Raw genomic sequence first — 24,324 nt, forward strand, 5'->3', positions numbered from 1 at the left:
AACTGAGGATCAGGAAGGGACTTGTTGAACGTTCCACAGTGGGTATAAAATTTGGTCTGAGCTTTGAAGTATAAATAGGAGTTCATGATTATAAAAATCAGGTAAAGATTATCAGCCAAGTCACTGTAGATTAAAAATGAAACATGTCCTGTTTTTCTCCTGTTGGCATGTACTCATTTGCTCAGTCATGTCTGATTCTTGCCGACCCTATGGACTGTAGCCTGCCAGGCTCCTCTGTCCTTGGGATTCTCCAGGCAAGCATACTGGAATAGGGTACACAACAGGCATAATAAAGACAGTGGCCAAAATATGAGGAAACTGGAAACCAATTTTTTGAAATTTTTCATGCTAAGAAGTTTGACTTTTATTCCAGAATACACAGAAAAATTTGGAGTGATTTTAATTAAGTAATTTGAACATATGAATGATAATAAAACAATGTTATATTGCATTTATAGAGCACTTGCTTTGTGCTTAATACATACAGAACTTCAATTTTTTTCTTCTCAATAACATGATGTGGCAGATATAGTTATTCCTTTTTATAGATGAGGAAAGTCGAGGCAAAAAATAAGAGGTCAGACAGCTTACTTGAGTCTGTCATGGCAGCAAGCCTAGCCTGAATCATCGCCACATTCACACATTCTGTCTCTTTGTTTCATTGATTCTACTGATTTAGAAAAATGTTGCAGGAGCAGATTCAGTTCAGTTCAGTTCAGTTGCTCAGTCATGTCCGACTCTTTGCGACCCCATGAACTGTAGCACGCCAGGCCTCCCTGTCCATCACCAACTCCTGGAGTTTACCCAAACTCATGTCCATTGAGTCGGTAATGCCATCCAGCCATCTCATCCTCTGTCATCCCCTTCTCCTTCTGCCCTCAATCTTTCCCAGCAGTCAGGGTCTTTTCCAAAGAGTCAGCTAGCTCTTCGAATCAGGTGGCCAAATTATTGGAGTTTCAGCTTCAACATCAGTCCTTCCAATGAACACCCAGGACTGATCTCCTTTAGGATGGACTGAATGGATCTCCTTGTAGTCTGAGGGACTCTTTCAAGAGTGTTCTCCAACACCACAGTTGAAAAGCATCAATTCTTCAGTGCTCAGCTTTATTTATAGTCCAACTCTCACATCCATACATGACTACTGGAAAAACCATAGCTTTGACTAGATGGACCTTTGTTGGCAAAGTAATGGCTCTGCTTTTTAATATGCTGTCTAGGTTGTCATAACTTTCCCTCCAAGGAGTAAGCGTCTTTTATTTTCATGGATGCAGTTACCATCTGCAGTGATTTTGGAGCCCAACAAAATAAAGTCAGCCACTGTTTCCCCATCTATTTGCCATGAAGTGATGGGACCAGATGCCATGATCTTAATTTTCTGAATGTTTAGCTTTAAGTCAACTTTCTCACTCTCCTCTTTCACTTTCATCAAGAGGCTCTTTAGTTCTTCTTCACTTTCTGCCATAAGGGTGATAATCATCTGCATATCTGAGGTTATTGATATTTCTCCCGGCAATCTTGACTCCAGCTTGTTCTTCCTCCAGCCTAGCGTTTCTCATGATGTACTCTGCATATAAGTTAAATAAGCAGGGTGACAATATAGAGCCTTGACGTACTCCTTTTCCTATTTGGAACCAGCCTGTTGTTCCATGTCCAGTTCTAAGGGTTGCTTCCTGACCTGCATACAGATTTCTCAAGAGGTAGGTCAGGTGGTCTGGTATTCCCATTTCTTTCAGAATTTTCCACAGTTTACTGTGATCCGCACAGTCAAAGGCTTTGGCATAGTCAATAAAGCAGAAATAGATGTTTTTTTTTAACTCTCTTGCTTTTTGATGACCCAGCAGATGTTGGCAATTTGATCTCTGGTTCCTCTGCCTTTTCTAAAACCAGGTTGAACAGCTGAAATTTCACAGTTCACGTATTGTTGAAGCCTGGCTGGGAGAATTTTGAGCATTACTTTACTAGCGTGTGAGATGAGCACAATTGTGTGGTAGTTTGATCATTCTTTGGCATTGCCTTTCTTTGGGATTGGAATGAAAACTGACCTTTTCCAGTCCTGTGGCCACTGCTGAGTTTTCCAAATTTGCTGACAGATTGAGTGCAGGAGCAGGTGGGTGGGATTAAACAGCCCCAGGTTAAGGTGCATGAGGGACTGTCATTAGTCCAGACAGTGATGAAAGAGGATCAGAGAGAAGAGGAAAATTCTGGAAGGGAAAAATGGTGAATCAAGAGTTAATCAAATGATCAAAGCCTGGGCTTCCCAGGTGGAGCTAATGGTAAAGAATCTGCCTGTCAGTGCAGGAGACCCAAGAGATGCAGGTTCAATCCCTGGGTTGGGAAGATCTCCTGGAGTAGGAAATGGCATCCCATTGCAGTAATCTTGCCTGGAAAATTACATGGGCAGAGGACCTGGCAGGCTACAGTATGTAGGGTTGCAAAGAGTCAGACATACCTGAGTGACTGAGCACACATCAAAGTGTAAACTGATTTCTGACTCTTGCAACTGTGCAGAGTATTGGCAAACACTGAGAACCAGGAGAAGGGGCAGTTGGAGACAGGGGAATTTGGCTTGGACAGAGTAAGAATGCCATGCCTGTGGGGCTTCTGGGTGGAGGTGTCCAGATCTGTCCATCCTGCCAGCTGAGATGTGCAAATTGAAGTAAGGCTCAGTGGAAAGGAGGCCTGGGCTCTGGTCCCAGCTGGGCTGGAAGCCATGGAATGCCTCCATAAAGCTTCAACTTCCTCACCTACAAAATGTACGGGAGAAACAAAATGACCTTGAAGGTCCCCTCTAGGCTGAAATGTGGTAATTCTATGTTCCCAATCCAGAGGGACACAATTACCTGTGGAAGCCAATCCTGGAAGCCAGTCAGCTTGTAAGCTAGACATTGAATAGCATGTCACACTCCACTGCAGCAATCAAAGCCTTCAGGAATATTCATAGAGCTAAAGCAGCAGGCTAATAATTATAACTTAGGAGGTTTCTGGGAGTTTTTCCATATTTTTAGTCTAATGAGGAAGTAACTCTGCGTGGTGAGCCGAAGGTGGCAAAACCCACCAAAGGCTTATTTTCATTGCCTTGAGGCGATCTCTTTCATTCGACACCCCATGTACTTGCTTTTCTGGAAGGTCAATTCTCTGATGCCCCATGGAATCCAGACTCACTTTCCATTTAAAACCTGCATTGGCAGAATTGCTCAGCTGCTGCTAGAAATGGTTGATGGGAGGTGGGGCTGATCTTTCCACGCCACTGAGTCATGCTGGAGAAGCCTCTTCCATGGAGCCCAGTGTCCACCCATTCATGGGCTCACAAGAATGCATACAAAGCATGCAGCATGTACTGGTCACTGTGAAAGACCCTGGGGATGTAGCAAGGAAGGCTGCTGCCGGGGCATTGTGATTCAAGAGCCACTTTTATTAATGTGCATGTTAACGGCGAACTACACATTATTTTCTTTTGGATTATGTCAAAACCTTGATTTCCTAAATTTAGCATTCCTGGACTTTCATAAACATTCTTGATTTTGGTTCCAATCAGATTCACTGATTTAATGCATTGACTTTGGAGAGATTTTGTACTATAAGACATGGAAAGCACATATGTATATACTACATGCTAAGTCATTTCAGTCTTGTTTGGCTCTTTGCAACCCTATGGACTATAGCCCACCAGGCTCCTCTGTCCATGGGATTCTCCAGGCAAGAACACTGGAGTGGGTTGCCATGACCTCCTCCAGGGGATCTTCCCAACCCAGATACCAAAACTGTGTCTCTTATGTCTCCTGCATTGGCAGGCAGGTTCTTTACTGCCTCACATATATGTAGTGTGTGTGTACATATATTTTTTATGATACATTATTTTTCTTTTCAGCATACACATAAAGATGGTATAACATGGTGGAAAATGTCTGGATATTGAAGGAGACAGAGCAAGCCTTTGATCATCATTCTGGATGACAGTGGAGAATGGGGGAAGCCAGGCTGTCGATGAGGCTTGGGACCTTGGTAGGTCTGTCACTGCTCCAAGCCTGGCTTCCTCAGTTCAGTTCAGTCATGTCCAACTCTTTGCGACCCCATGGACTGCAGCACACCAGGCTTCCCTGTCCTTCACCAACTCCCAGATATTGCTTAAACTCATGTCCATCGAGTCAGTGAGGCCATCCAACCATCTTATCCTCTGTCGTCCCCTTCCCCTCCCCCTCCTTCCTTCAATCTTTTCCAGCATCAAGGTCTTTTCCAATGAGTCAGTTCTCATCAGGTGGCCAAAGTATTGGAGCTTCAGCATCAGTCCTTCCAATGAATATTACGGCTGATTTCCTTTAGGATGGACTGGTTTGATCTCCTTGCAGTTCAAGAGACTCTCAAGAATTTTCTCCAACACCACAGTTCAAAATCATCAATTCTTTGGCACTTGGTTTCCTTTATGCTCCAGCTCTCGCATCTATACATGACTACTGGAAAAACCATAGCTTTGCTTCCTCAGATGGAGATAATGATCATATTCACCTCACAAGGTCCTTCTGAGGTTTAAAGGAGATCACCCACATGAAGTTGCAGATAGTACTCCATAAATATTAGCTTCCCTGAGGAGTACATAATAGAGGTAAAGAAACCTGAAGAGCTTCTAGCACATGGTAGATGCTCAGTCAATGGCACATTAATAACACAGCTCTTAGCGTTCTAAAGAAAGCCACTGCTCATGATAACAGTGGGACAGCTGTTTTGAGTCCCTGCTTGAAAGTTGCAAGAACAGCCTTCCACATTCTTCCACTTGCTACCTCGATGGCCCTGAACTTGCCCCTTCACCTGTCTGAGTCTCTTCTCTCTTCATCTGTGGTTCAGGGTGCTTTAAGGATGTGTGTGTGTACTCAGTGGTGTCCAACTCTTTGCGACCCCGTGGACTGTAGCCCACCAGGCTCTGCTGTCCATGGAATTTTCCAGGCAAGAATACTGGAGCAGGTTGCCATTTCCTATTCCAGGGGATCTTCCCAACCCAAGGATCGAAACTGTGTCTCTTGTGTCTCATGCATCGGCCTTCTCTGTGTCTCAAATCTCTCTCTCCTTTCTCTTAAAAAGTCATCAGACACTGAGTCTAGAAAGGATCCACCCTAAATCCAGGATGATTTTTATCTTGATGTCCTTAATTACATCTGCAGAGTCCCTATTTCTGAATCAGGCCCTGTTCACAGATACTGAAGGTCAGTACTTGGACAGTCTTTTGCGGACACTATTCACCTTCCCTGGTGGCTCAGGTGACAAAGAATCTGCCTGCAAGGTGGGAGATCTGGATTGGATCCCTGGATCAGGAAGATCCCCTGGAGAAAGGAATGGCTACTCACTCCAGTATTTTTGCCTGGAGAAGTCCATGGCCAGAGGAGCCTGGTGAGCTACAGTCCGTGGGTTCATAGGGAGTCAGACATGACTGAGCAACTAACATTTTCACTTTCATTCACCCAACTACACCCCTTCATGTCTCTACCTCCTCATCTGGAATGAGGAGATCATTGTAGCACTGGTTTTTATTGGGTGACTGTGAGGATGGAGGGAGCTGGATGTGTAAAATCCTCAACACGGCACCTGGCAAACAGTTTCCACACTCATCCATTCATACATGAAATAATGGTGACAGGTGTGTGTCTTGTACCTGTCCAAGTTCTAACCCTCTATGATGCCCTCACTTCTTTTTTTTTTTTTTCCAGTTTTTTTTTTCTTTTCCATTTATTTTTATTAGTTGGAGGCTAATTACTTTACAGCATTGCAGTGGTTTTTGTCATACATTGAAATGAATTAGCCATGGATTTACATGTATTCCCCATCCCGGTCCCCCCTCCCACCTCCCTCTCCACCCCACTGGGTCTTCCCAGTGCACCAGGCCTGAGCACTTGTCTCATGATGCCCTCACTTCTAAGCACTGGTTCCAGGGCACTACAGCAGTCATTTTGGTGGCTTATGGGTTGTCACATAAATGTTGTTTATGTTCTTTCAGCCCCAGGTGTGAAGGGGAAGGGAGACGGTCACCTTCTCTGGGAGTGGAGTCACAGGCAGCAGATATTTGTCACTTGGCTGGTCGGGACAGCCAGGACAGAACTGGTCAGATGCTGCTTCTTCCCTAAATTCCAGATGGGCTTGGGGCAGCCAGGCATGACAAGGCTTTATGGGGACAGCTGGACACACAGCTTCTACTGTAGTCCTGGGCGTATCCCTGCCTCTGGCCCTGTCTGAGCATGTGGGCCGGGCCGGCAGCTGTCAAAGTCCTGGTTCTGCACAGACCGTCACAACTGTCTCCTTCTTTATCAGAACCCTTCACACAGAGGGAAGAAGGCCAAGTACACAGATTGGGGTGCAGGGAAGGAAGCCCCTCTGGGTTAGAGCCCAGCCTCAGGCTCCCAGGGCAGGATGCAGAATAGCACAGCTCAGTGCCCGGAGAGGCTAGGAAATCAAACGTTCGCTCACCAGATGTTTACTAAACAGGTACAGCTACCACCTTTGAATTCAGGTTGGTCTAGGATAGATAGGAAGGGGCAGATGGAAAGATGTTCAGAACGCCAAGCTCAGAGGCCGAGCGTCAGGAGACTGATGCGTCATGAGGCTGAGGACGATGGAATTTAGGATGGTCCCCAGGCTGACTTGGTGGACAGTGAGAAGCTGAGTTTGATGAAGAGAGGACGCTTGAATGACAATTCTACTAATAAAAACCATGCCCAAGATTTCCAGAGCACTCACAATGGGCCAGTCTGGTATCGGGCTTAGCTCTTAGCCAGCCTTTTTCCTTAATCCTCATAAGAACCCTGTGAATAGACTGTTTGTTATTGCTCACGCTTTACAAACTGAAGCAAAGATAACGTGTTAACCCAGCTGCAATCACACCAACCTTCTTCCTGTTCCCCAGCACACACTCCACTTGGTGAGGCTCAAATAAGCCAAAATGACATTTCCTCGAGCTCCTAATGTCTTCCCCAGTGTAGACTGATTATGGTTTTGTACCCAAAGGCTGATGCAAAGCTTACATCAAACGGGAATTTGAGCAGCGTGTGAGGCGCACCTTGCTCTGCACTTCGCTGCTGCGACTTCAGGTGCTCTGCCGTCCCCTCTGAACCTCTTCGGTAAAGTGTGTCAAATGATAATGTGACCCTGGGGGTTGTCGTGAGCAGGAAAGGAGAATCTTTGCATGCAATTGCTGCAAAATACAAAATAAATGGAGCGGGTCGCTGGAGGGCAGCTGGAATTTGGCCGAGGGTCAGGTTCATTGATGGTAAGAGTTGGACCATAAAGAAAGCTGAGTGCTGAAGAAGTGATGCTTTTGAACTGTGGTGTTGGAGAAGACTCTTGAGAGTCCCTTGGACTGCAAGGAGATCCAACCAGTCCATCCTACAGGAGATCAGTCCTGAATATTCATTGGAAAGACTGATGCTGAAGCTGAAGCTCCAATACTTTGGCCACCTCATGCGAAGAACTGACTCACTGGAAAAGAGCCTGATGCTGGGAAAGATTGAAGGTAGGAGAAGGGCACGACAGAGGATGAGATGGTTGGATGGCATCGCTGTCTCAATGGACTTGAGTTTGAGCAAGCTTCAGGAGATGGTGGAGGACAGGAAAGCCTGGCGTGCTGCAGTCCATGGGGTCCCAGAGTCAGACACGACTGAGTGACTGAACATCAACAGGTTCAAGTGTCCAGCTGCCCGTCTAGAACCCAGATTCAAGCGTCGTTGTCTCCCTCGTCTGGCCCTTCCTGCCCCCGTGCTGTCTAAATGCCAGTCTGAAAACTGAGTCGAGATGTTTTTAATCACAGCATGTCCTGGTTCCCCATGACAGAGCTTGGCTGCTCTGACACCTGTAAAATGGAATTACATCTGTAAATTAATTTTCTAGAAATGTCCTGCATTTCCCAAGACTTTCCTGGAAGCCAGTATAAACAATTAAAGCTTGAGACGCACTCCTGGCCTGATGAGCCGGGGGTGAGGCAGTGATGAACCCACCTCCCAGCAGCTTAGGAAGCAGCAGGACCCCAGAGGACCCCAGGACAGCTGCAGCCCCCTGAGGAGTGAGGGTCCATCCCTCTGGGGGCTCCACCCTCCGCTGGTTTATTACAGAGGTAAAATTCACATAATGTAAAATGAAATGTTGGCAAGCAAACAGTGGCATTTAGTACATTCGCCACGTTGTGTAGCCGCCAGCTCTGTCTAGCTCAAGAACATTTGTCATCCCGGAGGAAATCCGGAGCAGTTGTGCCCCATCCCCCCGCCAGCCCCTGACAGCCCGTGATCGGCCTTCTGTCTCTGTGCATTTACTTATTCTGGGTATTTAGCATTGATTCCCACCTATGCTAAAATAATGTTGCCCTGAGACTGGCACTAGGCACCAAGGGCTTTAACCATTCTGGTTGTTGGGACATCTGACCCGGTGTTGGTGCCAAAGCAGACTGACATTTACCTAGCTTCTCAGCCCCTTAGGAATGAACCAAATCTGGCCTCTGTACCCCAACACCAAGTTAAATCTCAGAGACAGAGATTTGGGTGAAGTAGGAAAGAAGAGCTTTACTGCTTTACTGGATGAATCACAAGCTAGAATCAGGATTGCCAGGAGAAATAACACAACCTCCGATATACAGATGATAGCACTCTAAGGTTCGAAGAAAGTGAAGAGAAACTAAAGAGCCTCTTCATTACTGGGAAAGAGGAGAGTGAAAAAGCTAGCTTAAAACTTAACATTCACAAAACTAAGATCATGGCATCTGGTCCCATCACCTCATGGCAAATAGAAGGGGGAAAAGTGGACACAATGACAGATATTATTTTCTTGGGCTCCAAAATCATTGCAGATGGTGACTTCAGCCATGAAATTAAAAGATGGTTGGCCCTTGGAAGTAAACCTATGACAAACCTAGACAGTGTATTAGGAAGCAGAGGCATCACTTTGCTGACAAAGGTCCATATAGTCCAAACTATAATTTTTCCAGTAATCATGTACAGATGTGAGAGTTGGACCAGAAGGCTGAGCACCAAAGAATTCATGCTTTTGAATGGTGGTGCTGGGCAAAACTCTTGAGAGTCCCTTGGACAACAAAGAGATCAAATCAGTCGATTCTCAAGGAAATCAGTCCTGAATATTCATTGGAAGGACTGATGCTAAACCTGAAGCTACAGTACTTTGGCCACCTGATGCGAAGAGCCAACTCATTGGAAAAGATCCTGATACTAGGAAAGACTGAAGGCAAAAGGAGAATGGGGTGGCAGAGGATGGAATGATTAGATAGCATCACCGATTCAATGGATATGAATTTGAGCAAACTCCAGGAGATAGTGAAAATCAAGGAAGCCTGGTGGCTGCAGTCCATGGAGTTGCAAAGAGTCAGACACGACTCAGCAACAGCAACAACAACAAATTGCTTTTCTAGGCAAAGGGGGCCACAGCAAGAAAATGCCCTCAAAGCTGTGTGTCCCCACCTGAAGGGGGTAATGAGGGGTCTTATAGTAATGCTTCAAAGAGGATGATCAGCTCATGGACATTTTTCTGATTGGTTATTGGTGAGGTAAGTGAGAGTCTGCGTCATCCACCTTCTGGTTCTAACCAGTCTGGGGTCTACTTGCTTGTGGGCATCAGAAACTTGGAGCTTCCCAGGTGGTGCTAATGGTAAAGAACCTCCCTGCCAGTGCAGAAGATGTAAGAGGCGCAGGTTTGATCCCTGGGTTGGGAAGATCCCCTGGAAGAGGGCATGGCAATCCACTCCAGTATTTCTTGCCTGGAGAATCCTATGGACAGAGGAGCCTGGCAGGCTACAGTCCATAGGGTTGCAAAGAGGCCGACACGACGGGAGCTACTTAGCACAGCACATCAAACCCTTAATTTCTCCCACCTGATGGGGGTTTCGGTATCTGCAGAAGAGTTCAAAAATGTTGCTATGTGTATTGCTTGGGAGGAGACCAGGACTCTGCCCCAAGGCTGCAAAATTGTTTCTTGTCTGTTCCTCCCTTGTCTCTGCATCCCCTCCCATCCTTGCTTCACATCTGTTTCAAACTACAGGTTGGAGCTAAGGGAAGGTCATACACTCTGAGTGAAGCCTATTTCCTGTCATCAAAGAAGCGGCGGACACAGAGAGTCTTTGTGCCCAGGAGCCCCACAGAATCCTGCTCTGTAACCGGGGCGCAGGCTCTTCCTCTTAACTCAGACTTTATTCCCCATGCTGACCATGATTCCTGTTGCACCAAATCCTCCTCCCCGCTGCTTTCCCTGACTCCCCAGCAGAACACCCTCTGCTGCGCCCTCGGGGTGCCCCGTCTGTATTCTGTCCAGGTGTCACATGGGGTTTCCTGCCATGCCTGCACCTTGTCTCAAGCTGGCTTCTGACTCACAGACGGTAGTAACTACATAGCATCATCGATGGAATGCTAGCCTCGCAGTTCAGCTCCTGGCCCTGTGTCCTCCTTCTTGGGCGTGATGCATGTCAAATGAGATGCCCAGTGATGTCTTTTGTCCTGTCTTTGGCAGCCCCGGAAGTGTTCCAGGTGTATGTGGACGGAGGCCCTGGCTACTCCTATCCCGTTGACTGGTGGTCCCTGGGTGTCACGGCCTACGAGCTGCTGCGGGGCTGGGTAAGATGTGTCTGCATAGTGAACATGGGGACTATGGAAGGGGGCGCTCAGGTCCTCCCAGGCTTGGGTAGAGTCAGATGGCCATGTCCCATGGATGGTGCACCGTGCTGGCAAGGAGCCCTGGGTGTCTGCCCTGATGGCCCATGTGCCAGCTCCACGGTCTTGAGTGTTGAAAAGCTCTTAACAAGCCTCTGTTCCAACCCCTCATTCTACTTGTGGGGAGAGGGATGTCGAGGGGAAGGGTCTCTTGCGAAGCTCAGCCGCGGATCAGTGCCAGCTCAAACACCCAAATCACCCCAATCTCATGATTTCAACCCACAATATCAGGCACTCGTGCCCGATCATACTCTTCTGCTTGTTTTTTGCTGTTGTCATTTTGTCCCAATCTTCCCCGAATACTTAGCTGTGTCCTATAAAAGTGGGGCATTCAGTGCGCATTTCTGTTTTATTTCATTTAAATGTAATAGCTGAAAATGACTAAGTGAACTCTTTAGCAACTAATAGCTCAGTTTTATTTTAGCAGGAAGAATTATGTCAAACTAATTTGGAGGCATATTTTCTCTATACAAATATCATTTGAAAAGGATGCCACTTAGCCTCTCAGGACCATGGTTTCCCCCTTATACAATGAGGATAATAACATCCTTTCATCCTATTCTGTGCACTGAAGTTATCCCAGGATCGCTGTGCCCAGCTGGGACACCTGACTTTCGTATTAGTCATCTTTCAGCATCAGAGTCAGGCACAACTTAGTGACTGAACAACACAACAATGACACCTTATAGGTCTGCACCCAGCGCACAGCTGTGGAGAGTGAGTTCCCATCACTGGTTGCTCTTTTAACATTGTCTCACAGTCATCTTCATGTTTAAGCTGGTAGTCAGCGCTCCTCCAGGGCGGGGGCTCCCAGTGCAGGGGGATGAGGGATGGGAATGAATGAATGATGACAGCTGTGTGAAAACCATCCAAGCTATGTGATTCATTATCGCCATGTGGTTCAAGCAACTGTTCTCTGCTGTTGATCTCAATTATTTCCCCTGAGTTCCTCAAAAAACATATTATGGCACATGGTTTTTTAAGAATGCAAAAAATATATATGAGATCTTGTGGGTTTTCTCAGGCACTGAATGAAAACTATCTCCTGCAGGCTTACCTAAGGCTTACCTATGGGCTCTCCTGGTGGCTCAGGGGGTAAAGAATCTGCCTGATTCTTGAGCTGCCACCGATCCACAGCTGAGCTTTGCAAGAGACCCTTCCCCTCGACATCCCTCTCCCCACAAGTAGAATTCAGGAGTCGCAGGTTCAGTCCTCGGGTCGGGAAGATCCCCTGGAGGAGGGCATGGTAACCCACTCTAGTATTCTTCCCCGGAGAATCCCCTGGACAGAGGATCCTAATGGGCTATAGTCCACAGGGTCAAAAAGAGTCACACACGTCTGAAGTGAATGAGCACGCATGCACGCAGGCTTCCCTATTCCTGGTCAGTTCCTTTGTCATGTATTGGTTCTTTGATATACACGCTCAGGGAGGGAACATGAGGGTCCCTATGGTATTTGTATGAACCAGAGGACACAGTCATCACTAGATGCTGTTTATGATGTAATCAGTCATACAAATGACCTTGGCAAGCAATTCACCTAAGTGTGATCGGTTGCTTGCCAGCAGAAAGTATATTCTTTGTCAGATTATGGGTCAGTAGAGATAGTCATACTGAGTGAAATAAGTCAGAGAAGGAGAAATATCATATGACATCACATATGTGGAATCAAAAAAAATTGATACAAATTAACATACTTAAAAAACAGATTCACAGACTTAGAACAACTTATGACTGCCAGGGAGAAGAATGAGGGGAAGGGATAGTTAGAGAGTTTGGGATGGACATGTACACACTGCTATATTTAAAATGGATAACCAACAAGGACCTACTTGTATGGTATATGGAACTCTGCTCAATGTTATGGCAGGCTACATGGAAGGGGAGTTTGGGGGAGAATGGTTCAGTTCAGTCGCTCAGTCATGTCTGATTCTTTGCAACCCCATGAATCGCAGCATGCCAGCCTCCATGTCCACAAACTCCTGGAGTTTACTCAAACTCATGTCCATCGAGTCAGTGATGCCATCCAGCCATCTCATCCTCTGTCGTCCCCTTCTCCTCCTGCCCCCAATCCCTGCCAGCATCAGGGTCTTTTCCAATGAGTCAACTCTTCCCGTGAGGTGGCCAAAGGATTGGAGTTTCAGCTTCAGCACCAGTCCTTCCAATGAACACCCAGGACTGATCTCCTTTAGGATGGACTGGTTGGATCTCCTTGCAGTTCAAGGGACTCTCAACAGTCTTCTCCAATACCACCATTCAAAAGCATGAATTTTTTGGCACTCAGCTTTCTTCACAGTCTAGCTCTCACATCCATACGTGACCACTGGAAAAACCATAGCCTTGACCAGACGGACCTTTGTTGGAGAATGGATACATGTGTATAAATGGCTGAATCCCTTTGCTATTCACTTGAAAATATCCCAACATTATTAATCAGCCATTTGTTGTTGTTTGGCCCCTAAGTCATGTCTGCCTCTTGTAACCCCATGGACTGTAGCCCAACAGGCTCCTCTGTCCATAGGATTCTCCAGGCAAGACTACCCTAGTGGGCTGCCATTTCCTTCTCCGGGGACAAGGATCGAAACTGTGTCTCCTACATTAGCAGGCGGATTCTTAATAAAAAGTTTAAAAAAAAAAAAAAACTTGGATTAAAACAGTTAAAGATGATGACTTGGAAGAAAGCCTCAAGGGCTTCAAAACAAAATGTGCACCTTGAGGGCTGTGATTCTACTTTGGTCACTTGACTCCTCTGAGCCCTGACTTCCTCCTTCCTGAAATGGGGATGATGAGGTCAGCCGGGGGGCAGGGAGGTCACCAAGACGATTCCGGAAAAAACTGTGGGCGGCGCATAGGCAGTGTCCGGCACACAGGAGGGCTCTGATTGCTGCATAAATGTTCACGTGGTGATGATTCAGAGGCAGGTGGATACAGAGACAGTGCTGCCCAAGAAGGGCAGCTGCGGCTGACACAGCAGCATTTTAGACTGACCAGCAGTCAGAAGGACAGTCGGGGGACTTTCCAGAAAGGACCGTGAGGTCACCTGGAGGTGCTGGCTTCACTCTGTCGGAAGTGCAGCGCCGTCCGTGGAAGGGACAGCATGGTGCTTAAGCCAGAGGGTTATGGAGATCCTAAGGTTTCCCAGGTTTCTCTGTGGGTAAAGAATCTGCCTGCAATGCAGGAGACCCAGGTTCGATCCCTGGTTTTTGGAATCACATGTTTGGGGGATCAAATTCCAGTATTGTTGCAGTTCCTGAATGTTCTGAGCTGAGCCTGCTTCTTGTCTGTCAAATGGGAAGAACGGTGGTTGCAAAGCACAGGATTCCTCAGCCTTAGCTCTATGGTTGCTTGGGTCTGGATACCACTTTGTGTGGGGGCTGCCTTGTACATTAGAGTGTTTAGCAGCATCCCTGGCCTCTACCCACTAGAGACCAGCCGTAATCGCCCCCACAACCAAAATGTCACCAAATGTGGCCAGACTCCCCTTGGCGGACAAATTATCCCCAGTTGAAAACCGCTGCCATAGAGTAATCAAGGCAATGGGCGAAAGGAGATTCTGAATGTCAGGCCACTGGCTCATGGCCTGGGACAATGTGTTTTGCATGCAGCCGCAGGTAGAGCCCTAAAACCCACACTATGGCACCATGAAGATTTCTACCCTCTCTGCTTCCTCCCAACCATCTCCCTTACCTGGTATTATCCTTGGCTTTGACTCCAGTCAGTGTTTCTCCTTGAGGTTCAGTAGATAGGGAAGGTGGGGGTGATGGGGAATAAAGGAGGATTATGGAGGTGCTAGGGTTTCCCAGGTGGCTCAGTGGGTAAAGAATCTGCCTGCAATGCAGGAGACCCAGGTTCGATCCCTGAATCAGGAAGATCCCCCAGAGAAGGGACTGGCTGCCCACTCCAGTATTCTTGCCTGGACGATTCCATGGACAGAAGAGCCTGGTGGGCTACAGTCTATAGGATTGCCAAGGGTCAGACGTGACTGAAGCAACTGAGCACACACGCACACATGCATGGAGATCCTACAGTTTGCAGCAGAACTAAGAACCTCTGGATGCACAACAAATGGTGGGCTCAACCGCAGAGACGAGCATCTGTTGGTGTATTAATCCAACGAAGTGAGAGAGGCAGCCCTTGAGTTGAGCATTGCCTTCCTGTCTCTCTGTAAAGCAGAGAGATTGCTGAGCTGGGAGTTTGAAACCTGGGGTAAAATGAACTCTCTGACCTTGCCCCTCCAGTTTCCATAAAGCAAGGGATTTTCAAGCTGTGCTTCCTGAAAGCAAAGGACCCTGCAGGAATGATTCGACAGTTCATAGGGGAAAAAAGATTTCTCCAGCTGCTGGAGGTTTAAGCAACCTGGGGAACTGTTCTTCACTTGCATCTGTTCTATGTTTTGGATTTTGAGCAAAAAGATTTGAGGGGAAAAACATTGGATGAGATGGTCCCCAAGGCCCAGCTCAGCTCTATCAGTTAAAATAACAGGTCTATGGCAATTCTTTTCCTGTTTCTTCTGTTTCTTGGTAAATTGGAATTTTTGTAAACTGGGTTTCCTGGAATAGACACACTTGTACTCCATAATGAGTCTATCTGGTACCCTGCTGCCAAAATTACTTTCACCAGCTGAACAGGTAATTATTTCACCTTAAAAATACCACTGGCTTCCCTGGTGCAACGCAGGAGTCCCAGGTCTGATCCCTGGGTCGGGAAGACCCCCTGGAGAAGGGAATGGCTACCCCCTCCAGCATTCTTGCCTGGAGAATTCCACGGACAGTAGAGCCTGGCGGGCTACCGTCCATGGGTTGCAAAGAGTCAGATATGACAGAGCGTCTAACACTTTCACTTTCACTTTCACTCGGTTTTCCAAGTCAGCCCATCCTAAGACCAATGAGTGAGACCAAGACTCAGGAGAACTCTTGACCACACGCCAATGGAATATTGATCTTGATATTGAACAATATTCTCGTCGAAGGGCCCAGGTTTCTCCACAACCACCAAAAAGATCAAGGCTGAGCCTGGAACTTCAAGATGCAGTGCAGATTTTAGTCATAGTTTCCAAATGCGTTTCCAAAAGTATTTAACTGCTCTATTAGCCTCATGGCTAACTGTAGTTACTACTGTTCTCATTATTGTTGTTTTTATTGGTCTGGTTCCCTCGAGAAGTGGGGGGAGAGAGAGAGAGGCTCTTTGGGGGGCCTGGGGGGCAAGTAGAATTCATGGATGCCTTGAAGTAACCAAGTAGGAAGCAGAATGAAGCGTGAATGATAACAGAAGTCTTTGCGCTTGTAGCTGGCTCATTCTCCAGTTGGGTGCTTGAGTTCCAGGCTCTGGTGGAAAGAGCCGTGAAGGAGAATCTGTGTCTCTGGGACATTGGGAAAGTCACTTTTTGTCTCTCAACCTCAGTTTCGCAAACTTTAAAAATGAAGAGGTGAGCCAGCACCCTGACACCTGCAGTAGCTGGGTCACCAGGGTGGGTCTGGGACCAGAGTCAGAGAAATAGCCTTTTGAGAGGCAAAAAGATGGGAAGAAGCGATCCTGAAACGATCCTGAAGAGTTCAGAAACCAGAGTCTCAACCCCTGAAGGCCGGTCTTCAGGTGGTGGCCTGAACTCTGGTTTTCTGAACCCCCTCCCGCACTAAGGCAGCACCCTCTCACCCCTTCTATGCACCCAGCACCCACTGTAGGGACCCCCCCCCCCCCGCACGCACCCCACACCCGAAACCCCTCACTGCCGTCTTTTCCAAGATGAAGAGCTGAGAGGGGTCAGGACCCTGTCTGCCTGCTCACACCAGGGGCCTGGTCTACACAGAGCGCCGACACCTCCCAGAACAAAGCAGAAGTCAGACACCTTCCCCAGAACTCTGCCTGAGGACGGCCAGGGTAATGGTCTTAGTCTGATCGGGCTGTTGTGACCAAGTCCAACAGACCGGGTGGCTTAAACAATAGACGCCTGTTTTCTCGTGGCTCTGGGGGCTAGAAGCCCAAGTTCAAGGTGTCTTCAGGGCTGACTCCTTCTGAGGGCAGTGAAGGAAGCTTCCCCTTTATACCTCTCATCAAGGTGCTCCTTCCTTGCTCGTAGACGGCCGTCTTCTCCCTGTGTCTTCTTGCATGGTGTCCCCTCTATGTCTATCTCCCTGAGTCCTAGGGTCCCCTTTTTCTAGGGTTTCCCCTGTTTACAAGGACACCAGTCATAATGAATTGGAGTCCCTCTTAATGACCTCGTGTGAACTTGATCCCCTCTGTAAACACCCTATCTCCAAACAAGGCCACCTTCTGAGGTGCTGGGATTTGGACTTGAACATACAAGCTTGAGGGACACAATTCCCTCTGCGACAGTAGCGCTCAGAGGTGAGCTGGGGGCTGATAAAGTGCTTTACTGCCTGCGCTTTAATATCGATGCCATCACATCCTAGCTCTGGAGCTTGGGGCCTCTGGCTCGTCTGCTATAAAGTGGTCATATTGTGTGTGTGTGCTAAGTCGCCTCAGTCGTGTCCAACTCTTTTCGACCTTATGGACTGTAGCCTGCCAGGCTCCTCTGTCCGTGGGATCCTCTAGGCAAGGATACTGGAGTGGCTTGCCAGGCCCTCCTCCAAGGGATCTTCCCGACTCAGGGATGGAACCCAGGTCTCCTGTGTCTCCTGCATTGGCAGGTGGGTTCTTTACCTCTAGCGCCACCTGGGAAGCACAAGTGGTCACATTCACAGCAGCCACCTCATGGAGATGCTGGGAGCTTTGTATCACATCCCAGATGCTCTCAGTGAACATTCACTCTCGTTTCTAATCGTGATGGTGGTTCCTAGCAAAACGCAAAGGGATCCTGCAACATGAAAGCCGTCAGCGGCTTTGGGTAGAAATTCTGAAACTGAAAATGCACTCCACTTCTTATTAAATTCAAAAATGTTTGAAGCCAGATTTAAAGGATGTTAGTGTAGCAAGCTAATTAGACTTTTTAAGGAGTCCACAGGCTTCCCTGGTGACCCAGATGGTAAAGAATCCGCCTACAATGCAGGAGACCCCGGTTCAATCCCTGGGTCAGGAAGATCCCCTGGAGGAGGGCATGGCAACCCACTCCAGTATTCTTGCCTGGAGAATTCCATGGACAGAGGAGCCTGGCGGGCTACAGTCCCGCCAGGACTGTAGGGATCGTAAACTGGACACACACACAGGGAGCTCAGTTTGGGATTTTGCCCTGTTGGGTGGAAGGGAGTTTCCCAATTCAGTGAAACAGATGAGAGAGGAGGCAGGCAGTCAGGAAGAGGCCCCTTTCTGGGTGGATATATCAGAAGGCACAGTGCACCCATGTCGGCAGGCATCTTCCCCAGAGGGGCCCCATTCGGTAGAGAGACAGACACTTCCTTCCAGGGAATTGTATCCCAACCAGGGCTCAGGATCCCTCACTTTCCCAGGCTGCCCTCTCCAGTTGCTGCAGCCCCATGGGAATCCAAGTTCCATGAGGTTGGAGCTGGCCCCTTATGCACTATGGGAGCCCAGCATGGTGTTTAGGCTCCCGGCCTGTGTTCCATCAGCAACTGTGGATGATCTGATCATCATCTTTGCTGTCCTTGTGCTCCGGGACCCGCTGGGCAACAGATACTGCTCAGTGCCCTGAGAGCACAGAAATGGAGGTACTGTAATCCCACCTACCGGGAGCACCGCCCCCCTTTGCCTTGCAGGAATTCCATACTGGCCAACCAAGGTCACGTGGATCAACAATGAGCTCATTCCTCCAGATTTCTCCAGGATCAGTTTGGTCATTGAAACACACATGCTTAGGAAACAGCTGCCTGCTCCAGCCCTGGGTCATGTGACCCTGATGGAAACCTGGAAGCTTCCTGGAGCACACAGCCAGGGGGAGGGTGAAGAAGAGGCTCTGAAAGAGCTGTTCTTGGGTGGGAGGGGTGGAGGGAGAGTCAGAGTGAGTCAGCTGCTGTTGAGACACTGTCCAAGCCACTTCCCCAAGGTCCTGGTCAAAGGAGCCTTCCCAAGCTTTGAGAGGTGTTTGGAGGCCAAAAAAAAAAAAAAAAGAAAGAAAATCTGCCCACTCCAGTGTCAAGAGGACGTGTCAGAAAGCTCAATGCTCTGCTGTGCTGGGGAATTGGCGAACAGGGCTTAGGCATCCTTCCGGTGCAGGAGAGAGGATGGCAGGTGGCAGTGCCCAGCCTCCCTGCCTCCCTTGCCCAACCAGCCCCAGACCTGGTGATTCCCGCCCTGCTCATTCATGGGGCTGTTCAGCCAGGGCAGGGAAGATGCAGCCAAGCCTGCCAGTGGGTGGGGGGCTGTGGATGGTGAGAGCCGCTCCTCTCTGCAGGCCTAGGTCTGGAACAGAGACTCTGGGGTTAGGCTGTAGGGTATGGGTGCTGCCTCTGCCGCATCCTGGCTGTGTGACCTCACCAATCACTGACCCTTCTGGGGCTGTAAGGGAACACCTACCCACTGGGTTCCTGCGCTGATCACTGTTGACACAGGGGTCCAGGCCCCCTGCTCAGCCGTGTAACTGGAACACCCACTGTTACCTGCAGGGAAAGAAAAACCACCCCTTATAATGACACAGTTTTGTGTGTGTTTTTTTTTCAGTCACTATATCATGTCCAACTCTCTGTGACCCCTGGACTGCAGCCACACGCCAGGCTTCCCTGTGCTTCAGTATCTCTCAGAGTTTGCTCAGACTCTCGTCCTTTGAGCCAGTGATGCCATCCAACCCTCTCATTCTCTGTTGTCTCCTTCTCCTCCTGCCCTCAATCTTTCCCAGCATCAGGGTCTTTTCCAATGAGTTAGCTCTTCATATCAGGTGCCCAAAGTTTTATTGTTGAACTATAATTTATTTACAATGTTGTCTTAATTTCTGCTGTACTGCAAAGTGATTCAGTTATATGTATATAGATATGGGTAGATATGGATACATACACTCTTTTCCATTATGGTTTATCATGGGATATTGAATATAGTTACCAGTGCTATAGTGTAGGACCTTGTTGTTTATCCATTCTATATGTAATAGTATGCATCTTCTAATCCCAAACTCTCGATCCATCCCTCCCCTACACCCATCTATCTTGGCAACCACAGGTCTGTTCTCTGTGTCTGTTTTAACCATGTGGATGGCTGTCTCTGATGCTGTCTGTTGTCCCTTGTTGCAGAGACCGTATGAAATCCACTCGGCCACGCCCATTGACGAGATCCTTAACATGTTCAAGGTGGAGCGCGTCCACTACTCTTCCACGTGGTGCAAGGGCATGGTCGCCCTGCTAAAGAAGGTAAGGGGGTAGCTGCCTGTCTACCTGGCCAGGGAGCTGGTCACTGAGTGCAGAAACAAACAGACCTGCCGACTAAGGAACAAGAGGACGAATGGACGGACAGTGGTGGAAATACCAAAGTCAGCAGGCTTCTAACATCTCACTGAAGTGCTCTCACCATCTCGCTTCAAGATCACAAAGCTGCTGGACAGAGGGGTGTGGCCTGAAGTCAAGTCTGGGATGGCAAAACCCTCAGGCTTTTTTCACTCCGCTACCAACTTCTGATAATTAGAAATATTTAATGCATATGGTTCTTTAACATTTTTACAAATCATGTTTTAACTCACTGAGCTTTAAGAAATTGGGTATCTCCTGACTTTTCCTAGGAATTTTTCAGTTCAGTTCAGTTACTCAGTCATGTCCAACTCTTTGCAACCCCATGGACTGCAGCATGCCAGGATTCCCTGTCCATCACCAACTGCCAGAGCTTGCTCAAACTCATGTCCATCCAGTCAGTGACGCCATCCAATCATCTCATCCTCTGTCATGCCCTTCTCCTGCCTTCAATCTTTCCCAGCATCAGGCTCTTTTCCAATGAATCAGTTCTTCATATCAGGTGGCCAAAGTATTGGAGTTTCAGCTTCAGCATCAGTCCTTCCAATGAATATTCAGGACTGATTTCCTTTACCACTGACTGGTTGAATCTCCTTGCAGTCCAAGGGACTCCCAAGAGTCTTCTCCAATACTGCAGTTCAAAAGCATCAATTCTTAGGCACTCAGCTTTCTTTATAGTCCAACTCTCACATCCATACCTGACTACTGGAAAAACCATAGCTTTGACTAGACTGACCTTTGTTGGCAAAGTAATGTCTCTGCTTTTTAATATGCTGTCTAGATTGGTCATAACTTTTCTTCTAAGGAACAAGTGTCTTTTAATTTCATGGCTGCAATCACCATCCGCAGTGATTTTAGAGCCCCAAAAAACAAAGTCTGTCACTATTTCCATTGTTTCCCCATCTATTTGCCATAAAGTGATGGCAGTTGGTGATGGGACCAGATGTCATGATCTTAGTTTTCTGAATGTTGAGTTTTAAGCTTTTTCACTCTTCTTTTTCACTTTCATCAAGAGACTCTTTAGTTCTTCTTCACTTTCTGCCATAAGGGTGGTGTCATCTGCATATCTGAGGTTATTGGTATTGCTCCCGGCAATCTTGATTCCAGCTTGTGCTTCATCCAGCCCGCCATTTCGCATGATGTACTCTGCATATAAGTTAAATAAGCAGGGTGACGATATACAGCCTTGACGTACTCCTTTCCCAGTTTGGAAACAGGTATAAGCGTAGTTGAGGCTTCAATAAGCAGACCTGGTGGCTCAGCGGTCAAGAATCCACCTGCCAATGCAGGAGACACAAGAGATGTGGGCTTGATCCCGGGGTCAGGAAGATTCCCTGGAGAAAGAAATGGCAACCCACTCCAGTATTCTTGCCTGGAAAAATACCATGGACAGAGGAGGCTATAGTCCATGGGGTCACAAAGAGTTGGACATGACTTAGTAACTGAGCATGTACAATGCTTCAGCACAGCAGCCCAGACAGTACACAATATTCATGGAACATAGAAGCAGAGGCACCTTCGTTTTCCCAAGACTCCACCTTTGGAGGCTCTGCTAACCTCAGTACTGCCCAACCGCATATGTTTGCTCTTGCCTGCAGCTCCTGACCAAGGACCCCGAGAGCCGCCTGTCCAGCCTTGGGGACGTCCAGAGCTCACCCTACTTGGCCGACATGAACTGGGATGCAGTGTTGGAGAAGGCGCTGACGCCCGGCTTTGTGCCCAATGTGAGTGAGGTCCTGCCCTATGACATCCAGCCCTGTTGCAGGGTCTCCGTACTGGGCTCTCAGGAACACCCCAGAAGGTGGCAGGGGGCAGGGGGGTTGCTGGACACATCATTTGAGCTCCAAAGGGATCACCTTTCACTGAGATTCCGTGTGGATTTGGACCTGATTTGTGCAGTCTGGTTGGGCAGCGTCCCTCCCTGTAGTGGGTCCTCAAGGGCACAGAGCCTCCTTTTTCTTGTTAAATCCCACCCGCGATGTGCACAGATCCAGGCCCTGGGTAGGTGAGAGCAGGGTAATGGGAGCCAATTAGCCCTTCCTTTCACAAGCTGCCTGTCGGGTAGAGGAAGACAGTGAGTCACCAGTAAATGTATAACGTGACACCAGGTTCAGTTCAGTTCAGTTGCTCAGTTGTCTGACTCTTTGCGACCCATGGCCTGCAGCACGCCAGGCTTCCCTGTCCATCACCAACTCCTGGTGCTTACTCAAACTCATGAGAGGAAGACAGTGAGTCACCAGTAAATGTGTAACATGACACCAGACAGTGATGCCAATTCCTACGCACAGAACGAGCTAGGAAGACAGAGAGAGCCCGGAGTGAAGGAGGAGGAGGCAGGGGCTGCTTTTAGGTAGAGGTGCAGAGATCTGAACCAAGTGAAGGAACCAGGCTTGTAAAGATAGGGTGGAATTTTCCAGGCAGAGGGAATATTAAGATCACACACTTCCAGGCAGCAAAAAGCTTTCAAAGAACAGTGAGAAGGCTTTATAGCTGGAGCAGAGTAAGACAGAAGAAAACAGTAGGGAATGAGGGTGGAAAGGACCACAGCCCACACCCTGGAGGCTTCATGATAAGGGTTTTAGACTGTGCCCTCTCAACACTGGAGTTCTGTTGGCAGGGAGGTGAAAGTGAGGTTTACACTGTAGAGTGGACAGGTGGGTGTTGAGAATGAATGGAAGGAGAGCAACAGGAAGGAGGCTGGGGAGCTAGCCTGGAGGCTCCCAAGGTTGACCCCAGGCCCGAGGGTCAGCTGGCTTCAGCTGCAGGACAACTGGCAGCCAGGATGGAGAACTGGGTAGATTTGGTGTCTCAGCTGGTAAAGAATCCACCTGCCATGCGGGAGACCTGGGTTCAATCCCTGGGTTGGGAGGATCCCATGGAGAAGGGAAAGGCTCCCCACTCCTGTATTCTTGCCTGGATAATTCCATGGAGAAAGGAGCCTGGCAGGCTATACAGTCCATGGGATTGCAAAGAGTCAGACATGACTGAGTGACTTTCACTTTTTGGCCAGAAATGGCATCTTTAAATGGATTTGTTAAAAATGATATTTATATTAATAGAAAAGATAGTAATGACATGAGGAGGAGGGTATGAGAAAATACGTGAAAATACCAGATTGGTAAACTGAACTCAATCTCATGAAATGAACACACATAAGATGAAGGAAACGTGTGGATATTAACAGGTGGATGGGGATTATAGGGATAAATGAACGATGTGTGCAGTGAGGATGGGTCACTGTTCATCATCAGAACAGAAATGAGCAGATATATCCCCTAGGAGGGCTTCCCTGGTGATTCAGATGGTATAAAGTCTACCTGCAATGCAAGAGACCCAGGTTCAGTCTCTGGGTTGAAAAGATACCCTGGTAAAGGGAATGGCAACCCACTCCAGTATCCTTGCCTGGAGAACTCCATGGACAGAGGAGCCTGGTGGGCTACAGTTTGTGGGGTCACAAAGAATTGGACACGACTGAGCGTCTAACACTTTCACAACTTTCTTTCATCCACTAGGAGTAGCTCATTGTTACTTGTTGAATGAGTGATTGAATGAATGAATGAAAATATAAATCAGTGATGCAGAACCAAGGCAAACTGTGTTTATTTTTCCACTTCTTTTCAGAAAGGGAGACTGAACTGCGATCCCACATTTGAACTTGAGGAAATGATTCTTGAATCCAAACCACTTCATAAAAAGAAGAAGAGGTTGGCAAAGAACAGATCCAAAGATGGCTCTAAGGACAGCTGTTCTCTGGTGAGTGCTGTCTTGGGAGCAGACCCCGGCAAAGAGGAACCCTATAGTCCAGTGAATGTGACTGAGCTGCTTTTTAGCCACAAGGAGGGCAGGTGGGGAGGGTGGCCTGTCACTTCACCCTCCCAAATGCCTTTGTTTGCAGTCAATCAAATGCTTCCATCAAACAAGAGGTCTTTCAGAGCAGGATGCTCTGAGAGCATCGCTCTCGATGATACACTCTGGCTCTCATCATTCACGTTAGCACGGTTCCTAGTGCAGGAATCTCTGTATCTCTGACCAAGAGCCCGAGAACGATGCTGAGTGACATTAGTGCTGCGCCCAGGAGAACCCAGCACCTGTTGCTGGCCGAAATCTTGGCCTTCTCTGCCCACCAAAGCCAAGTAAAAAATACAACACAGAGTCTGGAGGTAAAAGAAAGGTGGATTTAATTCTCAGCCGGCAGAGAGGGGAATACAGTAGGCTCATGCCTCCAAAAACTGTGCCCCCACCCCCACCTCCACGAGGAGTCTAGGGGCTTATATAAGATCGAAGTCAGGAGTTGGTGAT

General features: G+C 48.0%; 1 protein-coding gene across 2 annotated transcripts in view; it reads left to right on the forward strand.

The window, feature by feature from the left end:
• Positions 1 to 24,324, forward strand: part of STK32B (serine/threonine kinase 32B) — a 369,384-nt gene that overhangs the window by 320,115 nt on the left and 24,945 nt on the right. For both annotated transcript variants that reach the window (XM_020882644.2, XM_070458128.1), the window contains 4 exons: positions 10,483 to 10,586; positions 19,816 to 19,932; positions 21,624 to 21,749; positions 23,647 to 23,778. In XM_020882644.2, the coding sequence (XP_020738303.2) occupies positions 10,483 to 10,586; positions 19,816 to 19,932; positions 21,624 to 21,749; positions 23,647 to 23,778 (479 nt within the window). The remainder of the gene's footprint in view (positions 1 to 10,482; positions 10,587 to 19,815; positions 19,933 to 21,623; positions 21,750 to 23,646; positions 23,779 to 24,324) is intronic.

The sequence above is a fragment of the Odocoileus virginianus genome, chromosome 29, assembly GCF_023699985.2.
Source record: "Odocoileus virginianus isolate 20LAN1187 ecotype Illinois chromosome 29, Ovbor_1.2, whole genome shotgun sequence".
Classification (NCBI taxonomy): Eukaryota; Metazoa; Chordata; class Mammalia; order Artiodactyla; family Cervidae; genus Odocoileus; species Odocoileus virginianus.